Genomic DNA, 13,390 nt, shown 5'->3' on the forward strand with positions numbered 1-13,390 from the left:
AACCAATCAGCTCTACCCATCAACAATATTTTCTGACTAAAAAGATAAATGAACCATCTTCCCCGAAGGATACATCTTACGGGACCCGGGGGGGGGGGGGAATATAAATAGTTTGACTTTAAATCTGATAAACAACAAAGTGAAATTCAAGAGTATTAGGACTGGGCAGCCTGCCAGTCTTAGCTCCTCCACAGACGTTTTTATTCGGCTGATGTAGGAGAGAGGGGGCTGGCTGGTCGAGTCCAGCGTGCAGCGCTAATGGGACGTTGCTTTTCAAGACAGCTGTAAATGTGAATATGTGGCTACTGTGAGTCAGTTTCACACGGACCAAAAAAGAAATCACAGAAATGCTCAAAACTAATTGCTGTTCAAAATTATTCACAATATCACGCTTATAACCACGTAACAATCCCTGAGGTACAAACGCGCACTAACAAGGTCAACCTTGTATGAACATCCCATTGCACTTAAATTCTGTTTAGAGTTAAAGAGCTTAGGTAAAACAACAATGTTTTTTGTAAGAAGGCAGCAGCTGCGTTACCTAAGCTGGAAGAAATTTGAATGTGTGCTAAGCAGACAGACAAACACACATAGGGTCCCCTGTTTCACACTGCTAATCTAGGCCTTTGGTTTGAGGCACAATGTGTTACTTTCAAGTGCACCGTGACTAAAGTTAGTGGGCAGACAGCGCTGCCTGTGGCAAAACACAGAAATACCCTGCATCTCCCAGTGTGTGTGTGTGTGCGCGCATGTTCATAATTTAAAGTAAAAGCCTCTAAGCTTCATTGTCTCGCGCCCAGGTGCAGTCCAAAATCATTAGCATGTTTCATAGGATTTTGCTAGAGGTTTCCAAGGGACATTACCTCTTTAGAGTGCAAAATGTACTGCTACATGAGTCCCAATAGACCAAAAACACCTTTACACATTAAAACAAATGTTAAAAATCCCTCAGCTTACAAACACTCGAATAACATCACTGAATAGTGAAATGCATGGTCCTGAGGCTGTGTGACATAGAGATGGCACGATACCACTTTTTTATGTCCGATACCGATACCGATATCATAAATTTGGATATCTGCCGATACCGATATGAATCCGATATAGTGTTTTTTAATCAACAAAACTGTTTTTTAAAATATCTTGCTGCATTTTGCAAGTCTGCAAGTTCATACTCAAGTTTAAAACAACTACACTAAAGCTATTCTGTTATACCTGTATACAAAAAAAATATTTCATAGTTCAGCAATACTGATCAATCTAATAAACTTAAACCTACACCATCCTCCCTATTCTGGTATTTTAAAGAGTACTTAGCGTAAATATTAAGCAACCTAACTAATAGGGTTCCAACTCCCAGCAACAACAAAAAGAAATAAATAAAAAATAAGGAACCACCCCTCACGCGCCACCTCATGATGCTTAATCGACGTAATCAACCTTAATTTGATGCAGTGTGAAAAAAAATGCACAGAAATCAATTATTTTTCAAGAAATATTAAATAGATTCAACATCTTTCTTCAACAAAATTGCAGACTGCACAGATGGTACCTTCCCAAAGTAAAAAGTACTATAGCTTACTAGGGTATATATTAGACTTAATAGTCACTATATACAGTAATTGACTTCTATTCATTTTACATCAAATTAAAACTTTGGGTGTCAGATAATTATTTATTAAAAGCTCGACATTTTAAATGAGAATAAGAAAGAAAAGTATGTCTTTGTGCCCCCTTTTCCCTGTTCATGCCCTATCGGCCCCCCTGGCTAAACTTTGCTAGATCCGCCCCTGCACAGTTACCAGCGTCAGCTACGTAGAAAAAGATCCTGGTGTAGAAAGAAATATTAAATAAATTCTAACAACAGCTTATCAAGCTTAAACGTTCTGCTGTTGTTCAGCCGCTGGTTTCCTCTTTCTGGTGCAAAGTGGGCCAAAAACAAACAAGAGACACGGACTCGCGACAGAAAAGCCGATCAGCTGATCATTTAAGCAGTTTCACGATTGAAGTAGCAGCCGGAGAGCGAGAGGCAGTCGCTTGTTAAGCTTAACGTGGGAATGCTTTACAAACATTCAGAGATGGACTTACACACTTGCTTTACTTCTCTCGGGGATAACTTTGTCGGAGATGAAATGCCAGGTTGCTAGCGAAGCTCCACATGCTATCCAGACCACCGACAGGTCCGGCATGCCACAGCTGCTCTATCACGTGATGCATACTGCTCCGACTGCTAACGTTCTGAGGTGAGTTACGGCGTGTTGCAAGTTTTGCGAGGTGCTTTCGTGATATTTAATGGATCGGATTACATTTTTTATTTTTCTCCGATATCCGATCCAGTAATTTAGGTCAGTATCGGACCGATACCGATACGTAATATCGGATCGGTCCATCTCTAGTGTGACACCTTTCAAAAGAGCAGACAGTTAGTAATACATAAACTTTACTGAAGAACAATGCTTTTTTCGTCTTGGTCGTGGAACACTCGCCAGCTCTTTAACCTCTTAAGTATACTTGAGGGTGTGTGGGAATTTGCCAAGCAACTCTACAAGTATTTTGTAGACTTAAAAGTATTTAACTATATCCCTCGGGGTGTCCTCTGGTGGATTTCTCTGAAGTATGAAGCATCATGCCCATTGTTACAATCGCTCACAGTCAGAGCCTGGTCTGCATTGCCGGCAACAAGTCAAACTTGTTTATGGCAGAGTTTCTAGACGCAACCAAAATTCCTAGGATGCACTTTTTTGGTGGCCTTAGACTCACGTTTGCTTTTTACAGATGATTTGGTAATCAGTCGGGTTGATCTACTACATTCCCACCCTCACCTTTGCCCACCAATGGCACGTAGTAACCAAATAAATTAGACTGCAGATACAAGCAGCAGAAACAAGCTTCCTGTGAAGTGGTCTGGGCTCTCCCTTTAGAGGTAGGATGAGGAGCTCAGTCATCCAGGAGGGACTTAGAGTAGGGCCACTGCTTCTTTGCATTGAAAGAAGCCTGTTGAGGTGGTTTGGGCATTCGGCCAGGATGCCTCTGGGTGCCTTCTAGGCGAGGTGTTTTGGGCATATCTAACCAAGAGGAGAATCTGGAGCAGACCCATGAAACGCCTGGGAGATTATGTCTCTCAGCCAGAAGTGGAACATTTTAATGTCCCCCCAGAAGAGCTGGAGGCAGTGGCCAGGGAGAGAAAGATCTGGACATATCTGCTCAGACTGCTCCCCTCAGAATCTGTACCCAGTAAGTCGTAGAAAATGGATGGACTGACCTATAATATACTGTCATTTATGGAAACCTGTTTCTTCAGTAGAATTGTTTCAGTGTTTTAAAAAATGGATTAACAACCAGAATGTGTTATCTACATTTAGGGTGCTTTTTGTGTAACAGGAATTTTGCTTTTATAAAGAAGGCATGAAAAAGATTGCTCACCACAGCCCCATAAAAAACTGCTTTTTAAACGGCCAATTACATTATATATCTATATATAAAATCTGAGGGCATAAAGTGCAAAAATCTTGAGCCACTCATCATTTCTTTATATTTTTATAGGAAAATTGGAAAAATATACAGTGATTTATTGAGATTTATTGAAAACCTGAACTCTTGTAGGCAATCCTTGACTGATATTGTTCCATTTATATAGATGGATGGAGGATCCCCAACACCACAGACTAAATAACCACAGCCCCACCCCACAACAGACCCTCCACTGTGTTTTACAGATGTTGCACATCCTCACTGTTGTACCTCTGTCTCCTGACCTCCTCTGTTCATACTGACGACAATTTGAACCAAAGATTTCGGATTTATGCCTCAGCCATTTCTTCCCGTTTCTTTTCTTTACAAATGGCTTCTTAAAAGCCATTCTCCCACTAAGACCATTTTTGATGAGTCTTCAGCAAACAGTAGATGGATCAACTGAAGTGCCAACTGCTTTTTTCTTAAGCACAAGACTTTGAAATATTGTTCACATGCTGTAGAAAATGTTTTAGGCCTGCCACATCTTCTTTTTACATCCATTTGTCCAGTTTCCTGATATTTTTTAAGGACATAGTACACATGATGCCAAGACATGACAAGTTTTCAGCAAATAGCTCTTAAGGAATTATCCCGTTGGTCACATTGAGCAAAAATACAAATTTAAGCCTGTCCAACTATGTTTTGCCATTTTTCGTTAGATTCAACTGAAGAAACTATGTGTTTATGTGACAGGCGTCTAGTAAAAAAGTAAGTGTTAAGTGGCTTAACAAACAAACAAACAAATCCTCTGAGAATTAGGTACAGGGACTGCACGGAAAATGAGTGAAAAAGCAGCCAATGTCAAAAAGCCTGAAGAACAGTTTTTTTAAATGTGTCCTTGGAAGCAAAATATAAAGTAATGAAGGGTGGCTCAAGACTTTTGCGCAGTGCTCTACATTGAGATTGTGAAATAAAACACTTTGCCACTCGTGACACCTTGAAACACCCTAAGGGACCTGGACTTGTCTAGCCAAGTCCCCCAGTTAGAGAATCACCTCCACAGAAATGAGCTGTCTCCCATTTCTCATAACAGACAAATGTACACACGCTGGGAAGGATGCCAAAGGGCATTTGGACAGAGATGTTTAAAGCTCCTGCCTCACATACTAATGAGAATCCATTACTGTCTCATTCAAATAGTCTCAAACACACACACACATACGCATACACAATCAGCACATTCTCATTCAGTGCATAAGCATCTGGCTACAGACACCCCCTTGTCCCCTATGCTTCAGTGCCTGCCAATTACAAAAGAAGTAATCAATTCCACCACGGCTCCGTCCCAGGAAATCGACTTCAATGACACCGGCTACATGGCCGCTGTCTCTGTACCTGACAGCCACTTACACACAAGCAGGGACCCAGTCAACCAGCCTTCTGTTGCTCTTCAGTGCAAGGCCAAGCAAGATAAACCAGATCCCCCTTCCCAACTGGAAGCATTAGCTCTAAATACTGTACCATATTTCATGGTCATCATGAATGACAATTTAGTATGTCTAAAGAAGTGTTTTACCCATTGGAATCTGACAAAAAGGACATTTTCGCCTGCACACACGCTTATTGCTTTGCAACTGAAGGCCGGCCGTTTGCAGGCAATCCAGGGTCTGGTTGCCTAGGTAACCCTCTAATGTATTTACTGCCAGATCATAAGTCAAACAGCAAAATTCTTCATTCGCATTGTTATGACTTGTTTCAATTGCTTGCCTGGAATTACTGGCCCATTTCCCGTCACCAGCAGTTATTTAGTGGAATGTCATTTACTTTCTATGGTGTCTCGTTGTGGCATCGTTTCATGCATGCGCACGGTTTTAATATTAGTTTTCATGTGCTACATGTCCATGTCCTCTACAAAGTGTTCACGATTTACCTTAGAAGCATCTCAAGAACAAATGAAGAAACACAGGATAAACCTGTAAATGTATTTTTTATACAAATCCTATAAAGTTTGTTGTTGACAGGACAAACAGCGTACAGCTTTTTTCTGCTAGCTCAAGGTCCCAAAAGCTTAAAACTCACAGTAAGTGCAGTAAATAAGCATGAACGTATCGTCAATGGTCAGGTATTGGAAAAACTGGAAACATTTGAACATACAGTATCATTACACAGTGTAATGGTGTAGCTAACCCAAAGTGTTTTTAATAGCTTTGGACAAATGTGGCACTACCACACACGTTCTGGATCCAAAAACAAGTAAAATGACTACATTGTTTTAGTTTTTAAGAAGATTTTTTTTAATAAAAAATATTAAAAAACTGTACATTTATAAAGGAAAACATAAGTAGCTCTAGTATGCCTCAAATATTACAGACACTATCTAAAACCTGATTTTGCAAGCGTACCAATCTTGGAACACCTCTTTAATAAAACAGCAACTGACGCACCTTACGAGGTGGTAAAATCTCAAGGCTATTTCGTACAGTCTTCTTAGTCACGGCACTATAGTGGAATTTACGGTGATGTGAAGGTCAGCCGAATCAATTTCTCAACATGGGATTTAAAAAGAGAACCCTGTAAGCTGTTGTCGATGAAGTGATATATCTCTACTATTATTTGTCTCTTCCCATTTTCATCACCACCTCTGTGTTTCCCATCTTCTTCCACCTCCTGATTCTTTTTTCCTATTTTATTTAGAAAAAAAAAGCTGGTACAGCTAATGATTTAGCACTTTTTATCATTATCTTCACATCCTTTTGCATCATTTTCCTCCTCATGTTCATTACAGTGGATCTACAACACTCCTGACACTGTATGTATGTGCGGTTGTGTGTGTTCAGGTTTACCTGCAACTGTGAAATCATGTGTGTATGTTTGGTAAAGACTGGAAAAAAGCCTACGGGGCAGACTACAGCAGCTCTTTCCTTTATCTTCAAACAGCGGCTTGCTAAAACAACAACATTTGTGCGTACGCATGTGTGTGTCTGCCTGCGTGTGCATGCGTTTAATGTTTGCAATGTTACCTTTGGCCTCTTTGTAGTGTTCACAGATCCTTCTGACAGCTGCAAGACCCTCCTGCTCATCTCTCCCACCTCAAAGAGAAGGAAACACACACAAACACACACAAATGAATACAATATATGACGAGACCTTGGAGGCTTTTTATAAAAAAATACAGGTTTCCTTTTTTTTGTCAGTCTTTCATCTTATAAAAACACATTTCCAAGAAAGGTTCTTCGAATGAAAGAACACTCAGTGCAAAAATTTAGCCCTTCAGAAATTAGGAAAATTAACAAGGCTTCTGATTCAATACATCTACTTTTTCAGTAAAGACTTTAAATGCAAGCCTGTAAAGAAAGTATAATATTATTAAAAGCATGAGTTATTATGAAAGTACCATCTAACTTCAAACAAGCTATATGAGGACACTTCACCAAAGAGATTTTAGCCAAAGAAAAACTACCTTAAAAATGTGATTTTTCTTTGGCTAAAATCTTTTAATGCTTGCAAAGTCAAACAGCAACATTCTGAATATGAAATCAGTCAAAAGATACTTTTTTGCACCATCACTGGATCCAGGCAGCATAGCCAGACAGGAAAGTGGGGAGCACACTTTTATAATAATAAGTATTTTGATCCCAAAAATATCAGAAGAAATATCAGAGTGCCGCATATTTTAAAAAGCTATTTGGTAGAAGCAAAATAAATGGGTAAAATATGGTGCTTAAGGAATTTATTAGACCACAATCCAATATAATGTTTATACCACAGCTGCCCCAAAGTTTCTACAACGTTTCTGCAATGATTTATCAACCAGGATGCACAAGCTCCTCATTCTTGTTATTCAGGAATTTTCCAATTCAGTGTTTTACAAAAAATAGCAGAAAATATAGTGATGCATATTATTAATTTTTGCTTAAGATGCCAAATTACAGTAATTTACTTGCATTCCTGAACACCAAAATTAGTTTTAGTATATGAATGCTATGCTTGACTAATTTCTGACTTGTCAGAGAATTCCAGTCTGCCTCAAATTTAAGCAAAAAATGAAAACTGGGTTTGTTATTTGCCTGATAAACAATCACGTCATTTTGTGTTCTGAATATTTCTTTCTTTGAAAAAATTTGTGTTTTCTTGTTCTATGACAGCTGGTCTAATAAATTTGTTAAGCATCCTACCTGTTTTATTATACTTAGTGGGGGAAAATGAGATTCATACAGTGCTCAGTGACAACTGAAAATGGCGTGTAATACCATCTACAACATCAGATCTGAGTTATAAACTCATAAACACAAGACCTTTAAACACACTGATCCACAGCTCTCTATTTTGGTTCCATATTGAATGCACTGTTCAGATTAATTTACATGCTCCAGCAGCACAAGACAAAATATGCAGAGAGCTACATATCATGTGCTGCCTTCTAAGATCATTGTAATAAATATATTATCCCCATATGAACAATATCATTTTAATACACCAGTTCTCACAGTGAAAAAGTCCATGATATGCTCCTATTATAGTTAAAGTCATTTTCCTTTCACAGTGCAACAGGAGCAAGGGGCTGTAACAGCTCTTTCATAAAAATAATCTACCACACACCCTATGCCGAACGTAGGGTAAATTAAGGAACTTAATGTCCTGTCATTTAGCTCAATTCAATTTCCACGGTGTTAAAAAGATGACTGTTGCTATCGTTAGATGTAGCCGGATGACTAGACACGCACAAACTTGTACACACAAATAGCCTATTTGCACACGCTCATTTCCGCTTTGCTCACACACATAGACACACTTATCTTGGATTATCACATAGACCTTTTCAAGGGCACAGCATCATTTACCCTGATGCACCGCTGTTCAGGCAGGGCTGAAGGATGCAGCTTCTCTGAGTGACGTGCCACAAACACTCACATTCAGGACAGGAACAGCCTGATCTCACACAAACAGATTTTTTTTTTTCCAAACGCACTAGTGCCCCTCTAGCAGGCTTCTCTGCCCATTTGCCAACACTCACTAAAAACGCTGCATATAATTGAATACACATCTCTTCACAACTGCTTCTGGACAAAGCTCTTCTTTAAAATAGCTACTGATTAAAAGACGTGCCCCAAGGAAATAGTTTGCCTACTAAATATTTTGGGATGAGAGTTGAAAAAGTAACCTAATTAATTCACAGACATATTCTTGCTGCAACTCAACAAATGGATAAACTGAGCAAGACCTGGAATAATAGTTAACCGTAAACTGCCAACTACTGACAATCTCATGCATGCATGGGGACCTGTTGTGCTTTCCCCATAAACATTATAAAAGATGGACATAGAGTCTGGGTCTGAAAACTGAAACCAATGTGGAAGTGCTTTAAATCTGTAATTTATTTAATGGCCTCCAAGGAGCAACACCTGTGGTTATACAGACTTGTCATCCTATAGAACTCTATAGAAAAACAGCTTTCTGACACAAGCTTTTCTGCTGAGTTTATGGGCTCAGTCACTCAATTTGGGTCAAACTTAATAAAAATTATGGTCCATTTTGTAAATCTCAGAGACACTGTGGAGGACAATCTGGATAGCAACAAGTTTGATGAAATTCTAACCAATACTCTTTTTTTGAATTGGGAATGGATGTACAGACGCTTAATCACAGCATAAACTAAAAATACTTGTTAGTCAAAGCTCTGTCACGGCACGGTGCGCCGGTGTGTTAGAGCAGTGCCCAAGAGCAGACACAGGCAAGGAGACGTAACATGACTTTAACAAAAGGTGAGCCTTTATTATGGCTGAACAGAGGGCAAAACAAAAGCTAAGACGAGTGCTGGCAAGACAACTGACTGTGAAAACCTATGACACTGAACACTATACAAGACTATGAAACTGTGATAAAGCTATGAAACTTCGAAAACTAATTCTATGACTGTGACTATGAGAACGGTGACGACTATGACGAGCCATAACTGGGAAGGTTACACAGACGACGCGACAAAGACTGACTGAAACACAGAGACTAAATACCCACAGGGATGATTAGGGGAAGTGGAAACACATGAGGGAGAACAGCTGACACACATGAACCTAATGACAGGACAGGGGAAGTGAAACTAAATACAATAAGCAAGGAACACCGGACTCTTTCAAAGTAAAACAGGAAACATGGAGACTTGGACATGATGCAAACCTGATAACAAGAACCACACAGACATGAAGCATGACAGGTAGACACACGAACCAGGGACGCTTAGTACAGGGGAGATGACATAAACAACTAAGAAACAAAGGACTAAACAGCAACCTAGAAATTAACTAGATGAGTTAAACTAGAACACGAATGAATACAAAAGAAACATAAAAACTCAAACACTGGGTCACACGACCCAGTACTGTGACAAGCTCAGGCTTTATGCTGCTTTAAATGCTCAGTTTCCAAGTTTTCCTTTCTTCTGCTCTTGGATCTGTATGATGATACAGAGAAGGATTAACCTTAATATGTCACCTCAGGCAGACAGCTCTGGATTTAAGCGGCAATTCAAGTGGCTCCATTCACCTGCCATTCAAACCTTCTGTTAGTGAGTAACAGCCAATCACAAAAGGATTTCTCACTTAAAGGTAGGATAGGTGTCAATAAAATGAGAGACGGTAAAATGGCTCACAGTACAGAGGCTGCATCTAATCCTGGTATACGAAACTGTTATTCTGAGCTGCAGTTCAGACAAATTAGTAGTTGGGAATGAGCGTACTTGGGGAGACAGAGTAAAATATTTTATTTGTTTAACCTGCAAATTGATTTGTGCATCATGTGCTACGTATGAGCCAGATTTTGTCTTTGTTGCCGGCACAGTGGTATCAAAACCTTCAGTCTGCTTTAATCAGTTATTCTATTCGATATACATGTATTTCGCTATAAGTCATCCGTTTCAACCACCTCCTCCAACTATAAAGAAATTATAAAAACCTTTCCAAGAAGCAAAGTCTTCCATGGCAAAGATTAATTTAAATTTCATTATCTTATCTTAAAAAATGCTCTGGACCGCATCATTTTAATCCAATACCTAGTGAAATGTATTTTAAGCACAAGTGCATGCTTTTAATACCCAACTCCGGTGTTTGACAGTTCAAAGGCTTAAGCCATTAACTGTCTTCACACAGATACTATGCTACCACTCCACCTGAAATATGCATCCACTACATAACTAGAGAGGGATCCACTTTACCATAAATACTCTCACTTCATGAATTACCTCAAAGAATTGGCATATTTGAAATGGAGATACACTCAGAGTCATCAGCTGTGGGATCAACTTCGGTACACATAGGATTGTCTGGAACTACAACAGACACTTATCCGAGTTCTGGTATGATTGATTTTGTGAGTGTAATCCCACACACATGGCGCTCACATCTAATTTATGTTCTGCTCAAACCGTCTCCAAGGATACTCTGACATTGACTTTGCGCTATACACTCTGAATGAATAAAGCAGAGTTTTCTTCAAAGTTTTTAAACTCGTGGACAGAATAGAAAATGTAGTCTCACCCTAGAAGATTTTGCTGTTCTGTGCATGGCATCTCCAATGTGCTTAACTTCGGCACCTAATATAGGTTTTAAATGTAAAAAAGAAAGAAAAAAGCACCAATTCAACTAAATAATTTCATGATTTATGACCAGTCTTTGAAGAGTGAGTTGAAATCGAACCCCATAACATTCTGTCAAGACATTCCCACACTGCTTCAATAATGTTGAGGTCCAGGCTCTGGATTCCAAACCATGACTTATAGTGTTCCATTGTATTTATGCAGATATCTGTTTCCCACATTGATAGTCTGTTTGCAATCATAATTATGATGAAAAATAAAGCAGCTGCTAATCTGACTATTTCCAGATGGTACTGCATGGTTGATCGAAGTCTTTCCTATATTTATAATTAGATAGATTTTAAAAAGATCTCGAACACCACGGCTGAAATGCAGCCTTAAACCATAACAGCATCTCCACTGTGTTTTACCGATAACTGTAGACATTGACAGTTGGACATCCCTCCTGACCTCCTTCATATGTACTGATGACAATTTAAATCAGAAAATGTAAAATATAGATTTAATACTCCATAAAACTCACTTATTGTTTTTTTGGTCCTGTAGTTTTTGTGTAATTTAGTATACGTCAGCCTTTTCTCCCTGTTTCCCTGCTTCTTGACAGCCATCCTTCCACGAGACCATTTCTGATGAGGCTTCAGCAAAGAGTAGATGAACTGAACGTTGGGTTACTTAACGTAATCCCTGGTTCTTTGATAACAGAGTGAGGTGTTTCACTATGGGAATCGCCTCGGCGTGACCAACTACGGAAGCTCCAATGACACCACGTCTGTCTATGACAGACCTGTCGAGCCGTGCTCAGGGCTCCGCCCCCTCGTACGCCGAGGCGATTCCCATAGTGAAACACCGAGCGAAGTTAGAAAAAGAACTAATCTCTCAGTTCCTGTTTCAGGTCTTGAGACATGATTTTAAGAAACAGTTTATCTGCTTTAAATACCTTTTAAGGACTGCCATTTTTTCCATCTGTCCTCAACTTGCGCAGTTTACACATTTTATTTAAGAACACAGTGAAGTCCATGCCAAAATATGCCAAGTTTTTGGCTAAAGATTTTTTGCGAATTGCCTTGTTGCAAAAATACTGTTTTATGCTTGTGAAACAATTATCTTTGGCATTTTTTCATGATTTCAATTAAAGAAATGAGAATGGCTGCTACTAACAAAGTGCCTAAAAGTACTATTTAAAATTGGTCTGTTAAGTACAGACAGAACACTATTTCATCACTTGAGTTAGCTGCCTTTCTTGTGCTCCATAGTCAGAAAAACTCTGAACTAGTGCAAACGTCTTCAGAGCCATTGTGGGGGGGTCACGGTATGATTTTTTTTTTAAAAAGAATGCTTGGACACTGCCAAGATAATGGAGAGGTTTTTGACGGGGCTCCCACACAAACGCAAAGCAGAAGATGAAGCATCACCAAATTTGTTTCCAAACCAGCTTCCTTCCAAGCCAAAGACTAGAAAATATGGTGAAGCATATCTTCCCTTTGGCTTCACCTGCACAAGTGCCAAGGTAGGTCTCCCCTGCAGAATTTGTTTTCCTTGCGTCGGGAGCACGCGCGATGTGAAATGTTGCGTGACGAACTCTGTATTCCTCGTCTACATGTGAACGCAAAAACAGAGTTTTCGAAAATCTCCAACCTGACAGGAGTTTTTAAAAATCTCTGATTTCAGTTATTCATGCCGTTTACGCGTGGACGAAAGGCCCAAACGCATAGAAAAACCTGCTAAAAGCTGGGGGAATCAAAAATACTCGTGTAGGTGTGGACGTAGCATAAAAGAGTTAATAGCCTGATCTATTGCTGCCCGTAACTTATTGCAGTTTTCTCGTATTTGTTTAATTGTTTACAAAAGGTTTGAGGTTTGAAATGTGTGTGTAGTTGGAGGATGCGTTTGTGTGTGTGTGTGTGTGTGTGTGTCTGGTGGGGGGGGGGGGGGGGGGGGGGATTTTCTTCTAAAACAAAGGGAGGCCTAGCGAAAAAATTTGGGAATCACTGCTCTAGCAAGTGGTTCTAGGCAGGTAGAGCAGGAGTGGCATGGGACATGTGGCACATGAAATGAAAAAAAGAGACATGCCACATGATAGAAAACCTGGAATTGATTACTTATATAGAGTACACATAAATACACAGACTTCTAAATTGCTATTATCTCACAGCCTTTATCTGTATTTTCCCCCAAACCTTTGATGGTAGCTAAAATTAGAACAACGCACATCATTTGTTATGTTAAACTATATTCAGTTAAACAAACTACTTCTGGAATTACATTCTTTTGCATATTTTGCCTTGCCTACACGTTCAAATTCACTTTTGTATTTTTTGCATGAAATACATTTTTACATAGAACATTTAA

At 39.4% G+C, this 13,390-nt stretch overlaps 1 protein-coding gene across 3 annotated transcripts in view; it reads right to left on the reverse strand.

Annotated features, from left to right (window-relative positions):
• Positions 1 to 13,390, reverse strand: part of LOC309691619 (polyprenol dehydrogenase) — a 56,051-nt gene that overhangs the window by 19,732 nt on the left and 22,929 nt on the right. For all 3 annotated transcript variants that reach the window (XM_082509429.1, XM_082509428.1, XM_082509427.1), the window contains exon 3: positions 6,474 to 6,542. In XM_082509429.1, the coding sequence (XP_082365555.1) occupies positions 6,474 to 6,542 (69 nt within the window). The remainder of the gene's footprint in view (positions 1 to 6,473; positions 6,543 to 13,390) is intronic.

Source organism: Aulonocara stuartgranti (assembly GCF_965226115.1).
Source record: "Aulonocara stuartgranti genome assembly, chromosome: 16".
NCBI classification, from domain to species: domain Eukaryota; kingdom Metazoa; phylum Chordata; class Actinopteri; order Cichliformes; family Cichlidae; genus Aulonocara; species Aulonocara stuartgranti.